The 19,801-nt window shown below is 33.7% G+C and overlaps 2 protein-coding genes across 2 annotated transcripts in view; one reads left to right on the forward strand and one right to left on the reverse strand.

The window, feature by feature from the left end:
- Nucleotides 1-9,829, reverse strand: part of LOC134245157 (leucine-rich repeat serine/threonine-protein kinase 1-like) — a 64,057-nt gene extending 54,228 nt beyond the window's left edge. The window contains 7 exon segments of the mRNA XM_062727415.1: nucleotides 3,820-3,964; nucleotides 4,258-4,390; nucleotides 4,778-4,813; nucleotides 5,280-5,445; nucleotides 6,431-6,471; nucleotides 7,843-8,038; nucleotides 9,800-9,829. Coding sequence (XP_062583399.1) covers nucleotides 3,820-3,964; nucleotides 4,258-4,390; nucleotides 4,778-4,813; nucleotides 5,280-5,445; nucleotides 6,431-6,471; nucleotides 7,843-8,038; nucleotides 9,800-9,829 — 747 coding nt within the window.
- Nucleotides 9,830-10,969: 1,140 nt separating this feature from the next.
- On the forward strand, nucleotides 10,970-19,455 carry LOC134245168 (short-chain dehydrogenase/reductase family 9C member 7-like). Its single transcript, XM_062727426.1, has 7 exons — nucleotides 10,970-11,070; nucleotides 12,959-13,174; nucleotides 13,515-13,721; nucleotides 16,294-16,446; nucleotides 16,600-16,793; nucleotides 17,035-17,271; nucleotides 18,011-19,455. Exons 2-7 carry the CDS (start codon nucleotides 12,961-12,963, stop codon nucleotides 18,113-18,115), a joined length of 1,110 nt encoding a protein of 369 aa, XP_062583410.1. The 5' UTR covers nucleotides 10,970-11,070; nucleotides 12,959-12,960; the 3' UTR covers nucleotides 18,116-19,455.
- The last annotated feature ends 346 nt before the right edge of the window (nucleotides 19,456-19,801 follow it).

Raw genomic sequence — 19,801 nt, forward strand, 5'->3', positions numbered from 1 at the left:
ACTCCAAAGTTAATTCAGGACTTTAAAAATAACTTGTACAATCCTTCATTGGCAAACAAAGTCATATTAATAATAATTAAGATGAAGTAAGAAAAAAAATTACAAAAGCAGTTGTTTTTGTGAACTAACAGTAGTCCTAAATAATGAGAGTGACATTTCAATGTTTACAATTAAATCAAAACAAGTAAACATTTTTGTTAATTATTTACTTTGTAAAATTTCCATATAATTATCTGAGTAAGCCAATGGCAGTTTTACTGATTAATGCTTGCATCATTCAGTGGTTAAGTGTGTACTTGTTGACAACAGAACTAATATGTTTATTACACAATTATTGCTGATTTTGAGGTTAATAGAATGATTTAGACATCCAAGGAGTACAATTTTCAATGAACCTGAAGGGCGAGGTGAATATTGTACTTTAAAGATGGCTAAATAATCATGTTGACCAAAGAAATCACAGCAATGATTGTTTTATGATTCAAGTTTGATTGACTCAAACTCTTGAATTATTAATGCATGCCATTTTACTTATTTACATTTACTGGTCGGGAGTGCCAGCAAAACACTTTTAGAGAAAAAGGGTTAAAATAAATGTAACCAGTTGTATTTACTGTAGACGTACTTTTTTCCGCGGGGTCATTATTCAATCTCAATTTCTGTTTAATCCACGGGTAGAAAATTAAGCGGATTTTCTTGACTGTCACTATATGCCTCACATTTTTATTAAGTACGCTTGAACAAATTTCCGCATATTATTTGTGACCGCGTACATAGCGTAAATTAATACCACGCGGAAAAGAGTACTTCTACAGTATTTGGAATTTCTATGCTTTCAGGTTAGTCAGATTTGGGGATACAGATCTATAGTTTTTGTACAGTCCATTCATTTGTATGTCTGTTTATGTACAAAAATCTTTTACATTGTCCATAACATTTGATTGGGTGAAGCTATGGATTTCTTATATTTCAATGTGTTTTCCTTGTGGTAAGACCTTCCTTTGGACACTGACATATTTGACCTCTTGAAATTGACCTTCAAATTTGACCCAATTTTGCAAAAAATTATTCAACTGTAATGTTGTCATAACTCAAAAGCTGGTGCTAGGGCTTTTATACTTCACAAGTATTTTAACTTTTAATTGTGGGAATAACTTTTGATGGGTACCAACTTAAAACAAGAGGCCCATTTTGGCCACATCGCTCACCTGAGAAGCTTTGACCATTCTGTTCTTTCTAAATTTCCCCCTTGTAATACATATAGTCGTGACCCCACCCAACCCCACTCATCATAATTTTGAAATTACACTACCCCAGGAAAAAAGCTTCACATAAATTTCAGCTTTTCAATAGATTGTCCAATATATTTCTTACAGTAAAACTTTGATTCCCACATTGTATCTTGAATACCATGGATATGATTTGAACAATTTTGAAGTCCCAACAACTACTTATTCCTTTTATTTTCCTGGATGCTTCCACATAAGTTTTTTTTTTCTGGCCCAGTGGTTATTAAGATATTTGTTTTAAGATTTTCAAAGATTTTTCCTATATATTTCTATGTAAAATTTTGAAACCATTAATCCAACATGGAAATATGTACTGTCATGAGTGGTTTTTTTTACAATTTAAAAAATACACTACTCTAGGATGCTTCCACATAATTGTTTGTTTTTTTCTTTGGCCAAATGGCTTTGAGACTTTATACAGACTTAAAAAAGTTTTTTCTATATATTCATCTTTTTAAAACTTTTATTTCCCATTGTGGCCCCAGCCAACCCCGGGGGCTCAAAATTGAACAATTCAGGAATCAAAAATTACTAAAACCCAAAGATGCTTTCAAATAAGTTTCAGCTTTTCTGGCAAACAGTGGTTCTTGAGAAGAAGAAAAAAAAATTACAAAAGATTTTTTTATATATATTTCTATGTAAAATTTCAATTTACAATTAAATCAAAACAAGACATTTTTGTTAATTATTTGCTTTGTAAAATTTCCATATAATTACCTAAAGATGCTTTACATAAGTTTCAGCTTTTCTGGCCCTGTGGTTGTTGACAACAGAAGATTTTTAAAGATTTTTCCTATATATTTGAGGTTAATACAATGATTTAGACATCCAAGGAGTACAATTTTCAATGACCCTACCCCCAGGGGTCATGATTTAACATGTTAGATCAAAGAAATCACCCAAAGATGCTTTCACATAAGTTTCAAAGCTTTTCTGGCCATTTTACAGTACATTTACTGGTCGGGAGAAGCAAAACATTTTCAAAGATTTTTCCTATATATTTTATGTAAAATTTTTTCCCCATTGTGGCCCCACCAAACCCCTGGGGGTATGATTTGAACAATTTAGACTGTCACTATATGCCCATTTTTATTGGTTCCACAAATTTCCGCATATTATCTGTGACCCAGTGGTTTAATACCAAGAAAAGATTTTTTAATTTGAACCTATGCTTTTTGTCTTTTTCTTAGTTTTTATCTCCCATTTGTTATGGATTTGTACAAAAATCTTTTACATTGTTAACAATTCAAATTTTCCTTATACCCAAGTGATCCTTTGTACTAAGTTTGGACACTGACATATTGGCCCAAATTCTTGAGAAGAAGTCGAAAATTTGCAAAAAATTATTCAACTGTAAGTTTGGTCATAACTCAAAAGCTGGTGCTAGGGCTTTTATACTTCACAAGTATTTTAACTTTTAATTGTGGGAATAACTTTTGATGGGTACCAACTTAAAAAAAACAAACTTTAGCTTCAGTCATAGCTTTTCAACAGTTTTTACCAAGGATTTTATATTGTTTGGGTGTATTCCTTGTGACAAGACCTTCTTTTGGATACAAACAAGTTTGACTTTTGGCCTTCATCTTGGAGTTTAACGTAATTCTGAAAAATACTTTAACCATGACCATAAATTTTAAACAGTTAGTGATTAGTGATAAAGTTTTCTTTTTTTTTTTTTTTTTTTTTTTTAAATATGAGTATAATTCTTATGACATTGCCTTCCCCAGGGTACCATTAATTTTAGCCATAACTAATGAATGGTTGCAGTTGTTGCTTGGGCTTTCATATTTCACAGATATATTTATTGAGACAAGTCCTCTCTTTGGGTACTAATGACATATTTTATTTCTTGACAATATAAAGGAACATGAATTAACAAGTTTAGCAATTAATGTTCTTTAATTTTGTGGAAATAACAAACTGGAAAAAAAATTAAACATAATATATTGGGGGGGGGGGGGGTACCTCAAGTTTTTATATTGGAAATGGGACTTTTGAATGGCCCCAATTACAGAGAACCCAAAATCCTGCATACAGGGTATATTATAAGAAAATAAACTCTAGAAAGTGATTAAATCTAATGTAACAAAAAGTTTCAACTTCAAATGAAATTGCGAGCATTATCTCCCACACTGTTTTGTAAACCTTGACTGACACAAGGAACAAATGAGTGCTTAGGGGGGTCCTCTTTATTTATGCTGATTAAACTTTTAATCTTGTTCACAAGGAGAGAAAGTTGAGACTTTTTTGTGTCAAAAAAGTCAATACAGATAAGAATTTCCTGAATTCCTTATTTTAAGTATTCCTTATACTTATATTCTGTTATAAATTAAGATTTGGTTTCATTTCTTTCTTTATGATTTGATTCTTACACACACAATCTGACTGAATATTTACTGTGATGTAGCTGACTAGCATGGTTGTCAATAAATGCAATGTTTAAAGCACCAAACTATTTCATAGACAAAAATGATGCTTTTCTACAGAAAGTCAGAATGATGGTTAAATTAAAATTCTGTTTCCAAAGTACCTGCAGAAGAAGTTGAACACAATCAGTGTGTTCAAAATGACAGGCCAGATGGATAGGAGCCATATCCTGAGATGTACACGAGATGATGGATGCTTCGTGCTGAAGTAGGAGTCGCAGCATAGAGATGTTGCCACATTTACAAGCCCTGTAAGCGGTATATTCCATCACCGTAAACATGCAAAATATATAAATATATACAAATTAAAAAAAAGATTTGAAGCAAAGTGGAACTTCTCTGAACAATTTCAGTGTAATGAACTGTATATGTTTGTGTTTATATGTTTACTGTGTACTGGGCATAATTATAATGGTGATTTTACTCCTCCTCATACTTTTCCAGTTACCAATATTCCTTATCAAGCATAATAAAGTGCAAAGGAAATGAAGAGTAGGTACATCTGAAGTCCAATAAACAGGTGTTAAAATGAGTGACATTACCAACAAAGGGGAGTTAATCCATCATCTGTCACGGCGTTGCTGACTAGTTTTACATGGATTGTTGGAGAGGAGTTACATTTTAAAATATCAGTCATCCTAGAAACATCCTCAGCTTTACAAGCATCAGCAAACGCTGTGGAAAAATAATAAAACAAGAAATAATGAATTGGATTGACTCAATTAAGAAAAAAAAAACTTATATGGTGACAAATTATTTCCAGAATATTATTACATTGTATAATTTTTATTCACACTTGGATTTGTGAAATTTTTTCTGATGACATAACAATATTACATATTATAAATACACAGAAATAAAACAAACACAAAAAAGTCTATTACAAAATCACAATACCAGGAAGTAAGTTTAAAATAACACTTTATTTATCACCATTATAACAAGAAATAAAAACCTGCTAATTTTTCAATGTAAAAACATGCAAAGCACATACAACAAGTACACTAGTTCTTATTGACAATAGTCTTTATGTAATGCACTTAAATGTAATCAAATATATACCTTTTAAAACTGAATCAAATATCTGTTCTCTTCTTTCTAAAATGAAAAAAAATTATAGAATCACTTTTCAGCATGTATTTCACCATCTTATCGTGTTTACATCTTCAAATTACAGCAGCATTGTTTAAAACAAACACCAGACTTAAGGGTATAGCAAAGTTAGAACAGAAAAATAATCAAAGTTGGTACAGGTCACACTGTACTTTTTTATCCATATATTTTATATATACTTACTAAAGCCAGGTGTGCAAGTTTGAGTAGACAGAATTGATTCAAAACAAAATTTGGGGGACTTTTAAGATGTAGTAGTGCAACTCTTAACATACATTTGAATATCAAAAAGTAATACACCACACACATAGTTTAATCTTAAAGACATAAAAATTTCCAAATATATTCAGAATACCACAACTGCAACACTGCAGAAATACTGTTTTACCAAAACCTAATGATTTTTTCCCAATTGTTCTCTAAAACCAGTGAATTATAATACATGAACTACCTTGCTCCTCCTCCATTTCTTCTACATATTCATCTAACTCCATGTTCTCTGCCACTGCCTTGGGGGTCAGTCCTGAATTATCTTGTTTTGTAAAATCTGCTCCATGTGACAACAACAACTTAAAGAATTCAAGCTTCAGGTCTATAATGGCACAGTGAAGAGGTGTCTGTTACAAAATAAAATACATCATCATAACTCAGTGACAGTTAAACAGATTTTCTTACTTGGAGATAATTTCCATCTTGTGATAAAATCTTTAACTCACTCAAATGACCAAATAGTTTCACTTGTACTTCCTCATATTGATTTGTTTTAAAAATATTAATAATTACAGGGTATCCAAGCAGTTCACATTCCATTCAATACAAAATATTGATAAAAACAACCTTTTTTAAGTCACACTTCCAAAAGAACTTTACAAACTTTATAGGTGCTTTATATATAGTGGTCAAGGAGGAAATCAGGGAGGATAATGATGCAAATATGACTTTTTTTTTACAGCCTAGCCTTCCCCCTTTTAACATTCTATTAATAAAGAGGGACATTCTATCAAAAAAAAAAAAAAATGTAAATGCATATGTACATAAAAAAGCTAATTTTACAAAACTTTAGTCAAAATAACTTATATACTGAGAAACCAATTCACCTCCCAGGATCAATCCATTGAAAAATTTATTTCTTGTTTTCAAACATATCTTTTATAAACTGTATTTGAATAAATGTTTCAAATCCTACAATAATTATGTAAATTTTGCATATCTCCAAAGGCTCCTCTCATACTTTTAATATAAAATTTAAGGACACATTTTAATTATCATTTGCTGGGATATTAAACAATAAAGGTCTGTTGTTATATGTTACATACAATAAATTTACATGTATAAATTACAGATAAAGGTACATGTGATTACAAATAATGTTACATGTATTCACATTATTCTATCTCCCTTTTGGATAAAATAAAAGTCTTTCAGAGTGACTTAAATTTTTTAAAAGTGATTTTAAAAGTTGGACAATGCATTAATGTCTTAGAGGATAATGACTTTGGGGAAAAATGATGGAGTATCTACAAAGCACTTGAATGCAGACAGTCAAGTTTTTATAATATATGTAATGCAGATTAAGGAAGTGGAATGAAGTGGAATACTTGCCATGCAGTTAAATGTTTCCCCTGCTGGAATATTTGGATCTGCTATAATAGAAAAAAAAATACTTCATAAAATACATATTTTCTACATTTCAAAATAAGCTGGTAAACGTGTAATTTTATTTATTGTTTCAGTTGAGTGTAAAACTGAAAATCCAGTGTAAAATGGCATATTTTCAACATTGAATAGTCTGTTGCAACAACCAATGAGCAAAAGTTCCAGTGGTAAAACTTCAACAATTTACCTTGAGTGCAGCTGTCAACTAGATCGTGCTGTAACGTAAAACTTTACACTCAACTGCAAACTATAATATTCAATTGAAAATCCTAAAACCTGCCAATGAACATAGCAATGCTATACTTGATGGAACCAGATACAGTTAAAAAAAATCTGGAAACATAAAAAAATTCCACATCCAAGGATAAGAAATCAGGGATAAAATACTTAAAGAACAAGTGGTTCGGTCCTATCTACTTCATTTCCTCATATTTATGGTACGTATTCAAAATATCAGTGTTTGAGGTATTGAAGTTCAACTGTATAGTGTTTATGTTTCCTATGTTTTTCATGAATCAAAAGACTTCTTAAACCTAGGTTTTAATGATTTCAAAAGAATATGCCCAAAAGATAAACACATAGATTAGAAGTGATATAAATATTTCCTAATGATAAACTGTTTGATATTACATAACAAACTGATCAAACTCCTGCAACCCTGGACACTGCAGTGGAGGAGGTACTCAGGTTTAAATCCTATAATGCATCAAATACTACTGATGAAAAAAAAGAAAACAACAGTTACCAAAGTTTTTCTTAGCAAACTTTTTAGTACAAAGTTTACTTATTCCATTTGTGCAAAATTATTATAAAATTATTTCCATTAAACTGGGATATGACTGATATATGTACACAGCTGTAGATTTTGTCCACAGGCACTTGTTTCAGTATAATAAATTTTTAACCCATAGTGTAATAATAACATAATATGGTTAAGATCACAGAAGACAATGGTAATAATCAGTTTGTCAGTGCATTTCCTCTGAAAGTGTAAATGAGTGCGTTTCTGCAGGAGGGGGGTACTCCATGTAATTCGGAGTGATACCTTGTGTTATTATTATACTATGGGTTAAAAATTTATTACCGAAACAAGTGCCTGTGATTTTGTCTTATATCTTTATACGTCTATCAGTATTACTATACTTTTATACATGATTGTATAGCTGATTGGAAGTTACCAGGGTAGCAAAATTATCCAAGTTTTTCTAGCTGATCAAGGGTCTAATAAAATTATCCGAGTGATTCTATTAATTTTGCTAGCTGATCAATGGTCCAATAAAATCTAATTGGTTCTATTACGATTACTAGCTAATAAAGGGTCTAGCAAAATTTTCATGTTAAAGTACTTGGATATTTACCTCCATGCTCTAGCAGTATGCGGAGACATCTGAAACTATTGTTGGAGACTGAAGTGTACACCGGTGTTCTCCCTCTACGGTCTTGAAAATTAATAAACTTGGCACACTCTCCCTCCAACAGACATTTCATAAGCTCTGCATCATTAAATATAGCTGCCTGGATCAGCTCCTCTCCGGTAAAGTCACCCATCGAAATCTGAAATATTTATTGTTCTCCATTATGCAGTAGATCTTGTATTCTTGAAATAAATATCAATAAAGGTTCAGATCGGACACAGTGACATGTGACAGTCTCTTATCTTGTATATACTAAACTCTTGTAGAATATTACTTATCAGAGTTAGAGGAGGCAGCAAGATCTCAACAATATTTGTCATCTGTATTTACCAAGGAATCTCAGGGGCATGTATAATTTTAATAACTTATTTAATATAGCTTTTAGATCATTATATTCTCCTCAAATTAACACTATCAGAATGAGGGGTATAGACTACACTAAAAAAAAGGCTAACTTGATTTTTTTTCCTAACATATGCAAAAAAGAAGCTATCAATTGTCAAAAATCTTTCTAAAATTATGTCCCCTGGTTGCTATCTTTTGGAAAACAATAGCATCCTAGTTACAAGATAGCCTAAGACTGCTCTTTTCTTTCTGGTTTGTAACTTTGCCAATGGCATGAAAAATATTGCTTGCAAGTTGTATTAGGTTTGTTCAATGATGGTGCTAGTCCCATATATAGTAAAAATTATCACATCACACTCAAATATTCAAAGATTTTTTTCTTTTCCCTGTAGATCTTCAGTTTGACCACATAAAGAGACAAAAACTCTATTATTTACTTTTTGCAATGTTTTGAAAATTTGCAAATTGTGTACCAATCATGCATAAATAACTGCAGTGGCTTATATAAGTACAATTTTTTTTAAAGTACAGATGTATACTTCAATTATTTTCAGTAAATATTGTGACTAATCATCATCCTCTCTGCTATAAAATCTCAATGCTTTAGCCTAGCTGGCTCTTCACTAACACGTGACACGTGACAACATGTGTATGAAGAGTGAAATACATGGTACTCAATTTACATGTATCAAATTTCTACAAACGCTGTAATAAATGTGACAGTCAATTCATCAATCAAAATTATGTGTTCCATGAAAACCAATAATAAAGGTATCACTATCTTTAAACCTACACCCCCTATATACTAACTGTATAATACTCTAAAAAATGTATAGTTATGCTTAAAAAAGGCAGAATTAAGGAAGAGGCTCCAGTATAGATCTACACCAAATGTTGTTTGGGAAAAAAGGGGATTCATGACTTTTACATACATTAGATGCTGTGCAAATTAAGATTTATGTACAAGTTCTTTGGAGGCGCATAAGAGCTACCATACATATATTTCCATGCAGCATCAGTACTTAAACCATATCTATCAATTACTGTATCATGTGCATTAAGGGCTGATTCATGTAAACTACCACTAAATATTTGAAAAAACTACCTGTGCAAAAAGGTTTTACCTTCAAAAATGAAGTCAGAAAGGATTATATGCACTGTATTAAATGGTTTCTCATCATCTGATGAACATTTCCTTGATGAGATGTAATTGTAAAAAATGCATACATGATAAAATAACAACAATCAATTATCAGATTACAATAATGTTTCCTCATCTGAAGTAAAACATTGCATGAATAGTTTGTATCTATCATGTTACCATACAGCTATATAGACAGCTAGTAGAACGATAGAACAATTTGAAACCTGCCATACAGATTATAGAGCATTAACAGAGGGTATGCAAGGATGATGTCCCAGACCCCAGACAATATAGGGACATGTAGGAGGGAGTAATGCAGTGAGCAGACAGAACCAATTGCCAATGGCCAGATAGCTCAGTGGATAGAACATTCAGGGTCTCAGGGTTTAAATCCCAGTGTGACGCCCATACTTTTTGCTTCTCTCCATGAGTGAGTCCCATCACATTATATAGTCACAGGGTTCACAATCAAGAAGTCAGTTGAAAAATTTTGATGTAGCAAAGCTAGTGTTAATATTAAGTCTACAATAGATAGTTTTCAGTAGACCCATTTTAACAAGAGTTATTTCCCATTGGCTGCCATTTTAACAAGAGTTACCAAATATGTCAGAAAAACAATGAATAAACATTATGAAATAAAGGAGGCTCTAACAAATGAATAATTGCCAGAAAAACAATGCTTCCCAGACCACAATAGCCAGTATAAAAACTTAAATTTGGTTGAATTATGAAGGAATATGAGCATGTTGACCAACAATATGGCGGCCGAAGGGAAATAACTCTTGTTAATTTGGGTCTACTGAAAACTATCTATTGGGAATCTGAGAAAAAAAATCATTATACCTAGGTAGTAGGAGTATGGTAATCTTAGCGAGATTCGTAGGGACTAATATTTTGGACTGATGTCCCTACATCTCGCTGAGATTAGGAGTATGGTTAGCTGAATACATAAAGCTATTTATCATGCTACTGCCGTTACTGGTAAATGAAAATTTTATTCATTTTTAATCTGCTAATCTATCTAAAACAGTTAGTTTTACTGTTTAAGGCATTGATCCCACAGAATACATATAAATTTTTAAAGATCAATTTCACAGACTTCAGAGTTTAAAATAACAATATGTACCACCACCTAAATAAATCATAATAAAAGTAAATGGCATTCAAACAAAGTTAAGTAGAACAAAATCATCGTCTATAGCCTACCACCTATTAACAATAAATAAATCATAATAAAAGTAATTAGCATTCAAACAAAGTTAAGTAGAACATAATCATCGTCTATAGCCTACCGTTTATCTAATTATCAATATTCCAATCGATGGTTATTGGTTGACAAATAAGCATTGTTCATATCTGTATTTGAAATGAAAAGTTGGAAAACTATCAATATTTTATTCTATTTCCTAGTTTTATCATTTTGTTTATCAGAAAACCCCCAAATCCCCATGTTTCTGAAAAAATCATGAAAATTCTAAAATTATTCACAACAAGTTTTTATGAAAATAGGATTTTCAATGAAATATATAGTGTAAAAATAAAATTATGACTCACTTATGGCCAGGTACTGTATTTCTTTACGATACGTCAGGAAAGGTTCTGAATGATATAGAAACGGAAAGTGAAAGTAGGAGCGGGGGAGGCAACCAACGTCAACAACAACTCGAACCTGCAACTTGAGAGTATGTTCTCTTGATTTAGATTCTTCTTTTTATAAAAAGTTTCATGAACTGGGATTAAGGTAGTAGCCTAGATTTAAGAATTTTCTTTTACATTCATCCGAATTGATCATGTTTATAGATATTTTGTCAAAATCAAACAAAAAGCAGGTGGATCTAGCTGCAGATCTGTAGCGTTATGGTTTTATATATTTGTCTTTGACCATAACGCCACAGATCCCGTAATGCAATAAAGGTGCAATTTACGGCGCAATATTTTTTGCGCACTTTTGGGGAGAATTTCTCCACTTTCTAGCATTGGTCAATCAACTACCTTTCGCTCCCTAATTCTAGACACATTCTGTAGCCAATATGTATATTTTTTCCACCTCCCAACCATTTATAGTTGTCTCAACAGGCAATAAACTCGCTTGAAGTGAATTTTCAGCAATCTAACAAATAATTTTAATCAAAGGAGTTTATCACTTGTAGAGAGGACTATAAAGGGTTGGGAGGTGGATAAAATATACAAATTAGTTAGATAATGTACCTAGAATTAGGGAGTGAAAGGTAGTTAATTGACTGATGCTGGAAAGTGGAGAAATTCTCCCCAAAAGTGCGCAAAAAATATTATTATCCTTCAGAATTATACAGTCAATCTGATTGGTTTAGAGCATGTCACGTGAAGTGAGCAATTCATGAGGTCTCCCTCACGCGCAGGGTGACAACTGTTGTCGCCCTTTCAAAGCGTAAACGACCATGCAGGGTTACAACTGTTTTGTCGCCCTTTGAATAAAATTGTGGTTTAAGCGAGATAACTCTGATTTATAATCACACATGCACAATTGCGAAATATGCAAGATCGGTAAACAATAAATTCTAACGATGACGTCAAAGTTGTCTGTTGACATATTTTGAAAGTGGAATCAGAGCAGAGTAGGAGAACACTAGAGGTTTGATCACTATTTTCTACTCTATCTAATTGATAATTTAGATTCTTCAGGATAATAAAACGATTATGGACTGTTTAGAAGGGAAACATCACCAATTATCAGGTCTTAGTAGGGTTGTCACCGTCGGGCACAAGCGCCCTCGGGTGATAACCCTACTCAGACCTGATAATTGGTGATGTCTCCCTTTTAAACAGTTCATAATTGTATATTGCGCTGTAAATTGCACCTTTTTTGCATTACGGGATCTGTATTGTTATGGTCAGAGACAAAAGTATAAAACCATAACGCTACAGATCTGCAGCTAAGGTGGATCATGATTATGATTCATTAATCAGTTCAAATCTCTCAAATTCTCATGATTTCCTAAGTTTTTCGATGTAGACTGTCTTCTTAAATAGAACACTAATGCATTTTTTAAACATCCAATCATGACAGAGAACTCACACGGGAGCTGAGGGGGGGGATCTATTCATAATCTGCATCCCCTTCAGGGCTTCAAGCTCTCTTTGATTTTAGCATTATAGGATATCACAGATGTCTAAATGTGAAATTCCAAACATATTTTCTAAATTTGTCTTCATCGTGTCAGGTCTTAAACTTTAAATAATTAAAAAAGATAATATTACGTACATGTAAAGTTTTCAACAGAAAAAATAATTGCTTGTATAAATGAGAGAGTGTGGGCATGTCTTGACCCGAAGTGAATGTCAAAAGTTGATTTATAATGGATTGAAGAACCAGAATTGCATTTTCTGCTACATATAATCAACTTCAGTGGAAAAGTCCACAGATTTTCAAGTTTAAGGCAATATACTTTTATGTGTATAAACAACTAAATATGCATATATAGACAAGTACACTATTATAATTAAAGTGATTGTATTAAGCTTTGTTGTTCCTTTTGTATATCCATTAATTGTAACTTAAGTGTTTATTCAGAAATTAATGATTTATTTCAGAGATGAAGGTAGCTGAATTCATTGGTCTCCAGTTCTTTGAGTCCATGTACCTGTTTGTCTTGTTCTGTATCCCTATAGTGGTAGCCCAGAAGTACATAGGCACCATAGTGCTGACAATACTAATTCTGCTGGCTGTATCAACTTTTCTGAGAAAATTATTGTACAAGCCTATTGAAATTAAGGGGCAGGGAGTGCTCATCACAGGTTGTGACACAGGTTAGTGTATGCAGGAGAGATTATCAAAAACTATGGTTTGGTTATAATTTTGTTAGTCTGTTTTCATAAACACTGTCAATTGAACTTCAGTAATGCTTATAATTTAATCTATATTTTAAATATCTTGGATATGCTGAAGTGTGTAGGCATTCCAAACTACCATTTCTTCATTTGTGTCAATTAAACCATTTTATTTGACGAATTCTCAGATATCCTTTTTTCCCTCCTTCAAATCAAGTTCAAGATAAAAGATCATTCCTTCTTTGCATTATACTTGGCTATCCTACCTACAGTTTTAACATGTTAAATAAATACCCCAGGTATCTCTTTACTTTTACAGGGTTTGGTAATGCCATTGCCAATAGATTTGATGCCATGGGATTCACTGTTTTTGCTGGCTGTTTGAATCCTGAATGTGAGGGAGCCAAACGCCTTAAGGAAAGTACCACAGGACAAATGCATATTCTGAAGATGGATATCACAGATGATGCTGATGTGAGGTCAGCTCTGGAGTATGTGACTAAGACAGACCAGGCTACTGGGTGTGGTTAGTATGACGGTAGATCAAGTGGCTACCTGTACCAAGGTGTTGGTTAGTATAACAGTAGATCAAGTGGCTACCTGTACCAAGGTGTTGGTTAGTATAACGGTAGATTAAGTGGCTACCTGTACTAAGGTGGTGGTTAGTATAACGGTAGATCAAGTAGCTACCTCTACTCAGGTGGTGGTTAGTATTATAGTAGATCAAGTGGCTACCTGTACTAAGGTGGTGGTTAGTATGACGGTAGATCAAGTGGCTACCTGTACTAAGGTGGTGGTTAGTATAACGGTAGATCAAGTGACTATCTGTACTCAGGTGGTGGTTAGTATAACAGTAGATCAAGTGGCTACCTGTACTAAGGTGGTGGTTAGTATGAAGGTAGATCAAGTGGCTACCTGTACTAAGGTGGTGGTTAGTATGACGGAAGATCAAGTGGCTACCTGTACTAAGGTGGTGGTTAGTATAACAGTAGATCAAGTGGCTACCTGTACTAAGGTGGTGGTTAGTATAACAGTAGATCAAGTGGCTACCTGTACTAAGGTGGTGGTTAGTATAACAGTAGATCAAGTGGCTACTTGTACTAAGGTGGTGGTAAGTATAACAGTAGATCAAGTGGCTACTTGTACTAAGGTGGTGGTTAGTATGACGGAAGATCAAGTGGCTACCTGTACTCAGGTGGTGGTTAGTATAACAGTAGATCAAGTGGCTAACTGTACTCAGATGGTGGTTAGTATAACGGTAGATCAAGTGGCTACTTGTACTAAGGTGGTGGTTAGTATAACGGTAGATCAAGTGGCTACCTGTACTAAGGTGGTGGTTAGTATGACGGTAGATCAAGTGGCTACCTGTACTAAGGTGGTGGTTAGTATAACGGTAGATCAAGTGGCTACCTGTACTAAGGTGGTGGTTAGTATAACGGTAGATCAAGTAGCTACCTCTACTCAGGTGGTGGTTAGTATTATAGTAGATCAAGTGGCTACCTGTACTAAGGTGGTGGTTAGTATAACGGTAGATCAAGTGGCTACCTGTACTAAGGTGGTGGTTAGTATAACAGTAGATCAAGTGGCTACCTGTACTACGGTGGTGGTAAGTATAACAGTAGATCAAGTGGCTACCTGTACTAAGGTGGTGGTTAGTATAACAGTAGATCAAGTGGCTACCTGTACTAAGGTGGTGGTTAGTATTATAGTAGATCAAGTGGCTACCTGTACTAAGGTGGTGGTTAGTATGACGGTAGATCAAGTGGCTACCTGTACTAAGGTGGTGGTTAGTATTATAGTAGATCAAGTGGCTACCTGTACTAAGGTGGTGGTTAGTATAACAGTAGATCAAGTGGCTACCTGTACTAAGGTGGTGGTTAGTATAACAGTAGATCAAGTGGCTACCTGTACTAAGGTGGTGGTAAGTATAGCAGTAGATCAAGTGGCTACCTGTACTAAGGTGGTGGTTAGTATAACAGTAGATCAAGTGGCTACCTGTACTAAGGTGGTGGTTAGTATAACAGTAGATCAAGTGGCTACCTGTACTAATGTGGTGGTTAGTATAACAGTAGATCAAGTAGCTACCTCTACTCAGGTGGTGGTTAGTATTATAGTAGATCAAGTGGCTACCTGTACTAAGGTGGTGGTAAGTATAGCAGTAGATCAAGTGGCTACCTGTACTAAGGTGGTGGTTAGTATAACAGTAGATCAAGTGGCTACCTGTACTCAGGTGGTGGTTAGTATGACGGTAGATCAAGTGGCTACCTGTACTAATGTGGTGGTTAGTATAACAGTAGATCAAGTGGCTACCTGTACTAAGGTGGTGGTTAGTATAACAGTAGATCAAGTGGCTACCTGTACTAATGTGGTGGTTAGTATAACAGTAGATCAAGTAGCTACCTCTACTCAGGTGGTGGTTAGTATTATAGTAGATCAAGTGGCTACCTGTACTAAGGTGGTGGTAAGTATAGCAGTAGATCAAGTGGCTACCTGTACTAAGGTGGTGGTTAGTATAACAGTAGATCAAGTGGCTACCTGTACTCAGGTGGTGGTTAGTATGACGGTAGATCAAGTGGCTACCTGTACTAATGTGGTGGTTAGTATAATTGTAGATCAAGTGGCCTCCTTTACTAAGGTGGTGGTCAGAAATAATATTTACTTGAGACATGCAGAACATCTTGGATAGTTATTAACTCTGTCGAATACTGTTGAATTTTTTTTGTGTTTTTAAATTTAGGGGAATACAATATATAACCTCAGGATGTAAGATCCTAATTATACGAGAGGAATAAATTATTGCATAATTTCATGATAAGCATCACACTTTAAACAAAATGACTCGCTTTTATTTTAATGATGCTGAAATCCATGTAAATTCTCTTGATCAACCATCCATTTGCAAATTATAATTCTCATGATCTGAAGTTAAAAAGCCATCTCACGATAAAAACTACTTGCGAAAAATAAGGAATCCAAAGTATATCCCTACTGTCTGATTTGTTCTCTGTTGCTTGTAAAATATCTCACAGTTTTGATTTTTACAACATACTACTAGTAATACTAAGTTACTAACCATACTGAATTTTTTTCCCTAAAAGGTTTGTGGGCATTAGTCAACAATGCGGGAGTCAATTTCCTTGGAGACATTGACTTTTGTACAATGGAAATGTACCACAGAATTATGAATGTTAACTTATTTGGAATGGTCAGGACCACAAAAGCCTTCCTACCACTTCTCAGGAAGAGCAAAGGTAGATTCTCTTTATTCCACATTTTTGAAAAACAAAGAACACTTTATATTGATTTGGCATAAGTTTATTTAATTAGTTTTCTTGCATTTAAAGATTTTTTTCCCCGAAATTTAACTCGATACATGTGGTTGAAGTATGGGCGTTTTTACATAGGTCGTGTGGTAAATGTTACCAGTGTTAGAGGGCGCTGTGTGTTTCCTGTGGCTTCAGCTTACACCATGGCTAAGTTTGCAGGAGAAGCCTTCTCTGATGGGCTGAGACTTGAGATGAGGAAGTTTGGGATGAAAGTGGTGCTTGTGGAGCCAGGAAACTTTGGAGGGGCAACTGGAATGTTGAATGAAAAATCTGTAAGTTTGTATTGAAGTGTAGATATCATGGTATTTAATGTACAAATTTTAACTTCAAGATAACATTTTTGAAAGCAGATTTAGAAAATTTTAGGTTAATACTGAGAAACTCAAGTACATACCTCCTTCTAATGGTTTTTGAAATATCTGTTTTTGATGTTTTCCATTGTCTTCTAAGATAATTTTTTCCTTCCTGGGGCATAACTTTTAAAAATTTCTAAACTATTATAATTTTAAACAGTTAGCTATAATGAAGAGAGATTTTAACACCATGTGGACTGAGGCAGGAGAGGAGGTGAGGGAAACCTACGGTAAGGAGTACCTGGACCGTCTGTTTGAGGGAGCCAAGGGGACCTCCAGTACGTCATACCCCACGCTGGGCCCCGTCTTAGATGCCCTCGAGGATGCCGTCATCAACCAGAGCCCCAGAATCCGCTACTTAGTGGATGGAGGAAATGGCCTATTTGATGTATTCTGTGTGAGTTACAGAAATTATGAAATATGTTTGTCTTTAACAGTGTGTGTTTTGGTTATAAACTCTGGGTTTCTTTGAGGAAACCTTTTGCAATTACATATGTAAGTCGGAGGGAAAGAAAATGTGAAACACTGATAGCCCCATAAGGCAGCAATTGGCAAAGGTTTAAAATTCTCAAATGCAAGTCAATTTCCAAGGTCAAAGGATCACAAATATTGTTACCTAAAAAAGGACCTATGTACATGTAGTCTATAATCAAAAATGCCCACTCTAGTCCCTGCCTCTGGTTAACTGAAAACTCTTTGTAGAATGGTGTCTAGACTTTAAGTAGTTGATTAAATGCTTTCCTTATTGTTGCTCAACTCAAGGAAATGATTTCTGGACATTTTTAAAGGAATGATTCAAAAGTCAAGGCTCTCTAACAAGACATTTTTTTTTTTACAAAAAACAAAATGTGATAATTAATGCACTTTTGAAGATCAGTGCTACAATTTGATTTTTTTCAATCTTACTCACAGACACAAATCAAAGGCTCAAGTGAGCTTTGATGAAAATAGGCCTAGTTTGTCCATAATTTCTGCAATGAACTGCCTGTGTAAATTCAGAATTTGACTCCTGTACAAGTTTTAAACATTTCTCATTGTCAGGCCTTTGAAAACAATCAATAAAAGCTACATACATGTATATGTACTTTGAGAGAAAGTCCTTCACTTTCTGTTTTTAACATAAGATTTTTTTCCAGATGTTGGCGCGCCTGAATTCGTTTTTACCAGAGGTTGTGATGGACTGGATGGTGTCTAGGCTGTTATCTCGGGAACTCCCTCCCCTGAAATCTGAACAAAAATAGAAACAGAACGTCCAGAAAACGACTGAAAAACTTACAGCGAATTGACATCTTCTTTCATTTTAAACACTAGAATTTAATGAAGAAAATGTCATTTTCTGATCATTTCAATTTATACAAGTATCAGGTCTCTTTTTGACAATCAGTCTTTTTTTTCACAGTTAGTGAACTTAAATTAAAACATGTATCAGTACTTTGTCATACAATTTGTCTTCAAAAGTTATATAAGGATTGGAATTTAGTTTAACATTTGTTAAGGACCACCTTGGTGTAAACTTTTAATCACCTGTTTATAAAATATTATGGTATGGCAATCATGTCCATCCATCTGTCTGACTTTCAATCTGTAAGCTTAATTTAAAAAAGTTTAATCTGCTATTACATAATATATTTTTTTCATTTCTCAACAACCAAATGCCGAGTATCATGTCTCAATCATTATGATGAAGGATGCTGTTGTATGGTTGCATTTCCTTGAAAAACTGTAGAGAAATCAACAAGAATGCTTTTGTTATAGCATATTCGTAATACATGTACATATACCAGGTACCAGTAGTTATTTTCATCTCCACTTATGCAGTTAGATTGTTAAGATTAAGAATTTTAACTGCACTGTAAGTTATTGAAAATATTACAATACATACATGGCAATATATTTAAAATTATAACTACAATTATAAATAGTTACAGCATAGAAAATGTACATCAAATATAAGAAATGAAGAAATTGACATCAATTTACTAAGGTTTACATCACTTAACATGATTTTCATATATAATTGCTTATGATAAAAAAGCAGTAATAATTGGGTGTTTTATGTGTTGTGGCAGTGCTTTTTATTTATATCTTTTAAAATGTTCTCTTTTTTTCTTACCAAGTTGTGAACTTAGAAATAAGATGTGGGCAGGGTACTGCAATGTTCAAAGTCAACTATTTTTATATTCAAAGCATAGTTAAAGGTCATGTGCAATATTTTTAAATCAATTTCAGTTTTCATTCACTGTACTATTTAAGCTTTATTGTGCCAAAGATATCTTATTACTATGACATAATCCTTCATTTTGTGGTTGATTACCGAGTCTTGTAATGTGTCGCGGGGTTTTCACATGCAAGCATCAATGACGTAAGACACCACCTCACGCCTTCCTTATAGCAGTATTTTTAATAGTCACAAAATACACTTAGGAATATTTAGGAAATAATCCACCGGTACTGGAAGTATTCCAATTAAGTGAATCTTCAAAAGCGAGACAAGTTGAAGAAGTGTGATACAAGTTTTACTGTAGTTTAAACTGCATGTGTATATTGTTCAATTGCCTATTAAAGTATATGATGCAAGAAACATTTTCCTTACTTATTTTTTAATCAGGCTCATGAAGGCATATTTTATTTAGTAAAAACTGGGTCATTCATAAATAATATGAACACAAGTGAGCTTTTCTGATCACTCTAAATGTACAGTTTCAATCGGTCCATAAAAGTTTTCAGCTTCTTCTTTAGAACATCTATTTCATCACCTCGGAAACTGTATATAATTATATCATGCTCAGTTACTATGTATGTTTATATTATGTACCGGTATTCAATGACTATTTCACCTGCTCACAGTCTGTACAAAGACATTTAATCTGCTCAGTGATTGTACAGAACTGTCATCTGGGACTGTGCATTCATTTCATCTGTTTAGT

The sequence above is a fragment of the Saccostrea cucullata genome, unplaced genomic scaffold, assembly GCF_032062105.1.
Source record: "Saccostrea cucullata isolate Sc308-1 unplaced genomic scaffold, CSIRO_AGI_Scuc_v1 ctg180, whole genome shotgun sequence".
NCBI lineage: Eukaryota > Metazoa > Mollusca > Bivalvia > Ostreida > Ostreidae > Saccostrea > Saccostrea cuccullata.

Excerpts from the sequence above, each read along its gene's own strand:
- LOC134245168 (XM_062727426.1), top strand. The coding sequence starts at position 12,961 with ATGAAGGTAGCTGAATTCATTGGTCTCCAGTTCTTTGAGTCCATGTAC. Across the intron at positions 13,175-13,514 it reads CATCACAGGTTGTGACACAG|GGTTTGGTAATGCCATTGCC; the intron begins GTTAGTGTATGC and ends TTACTTTTACAG. Across the intron at positions 16,447-16,599 it reads ACTTCTCAGGAAGAGCAAAG|GTCGTGTGGTAAATGTTACC; the intron begins GTAGATTCTCTT and ends GTTTTTACATAG.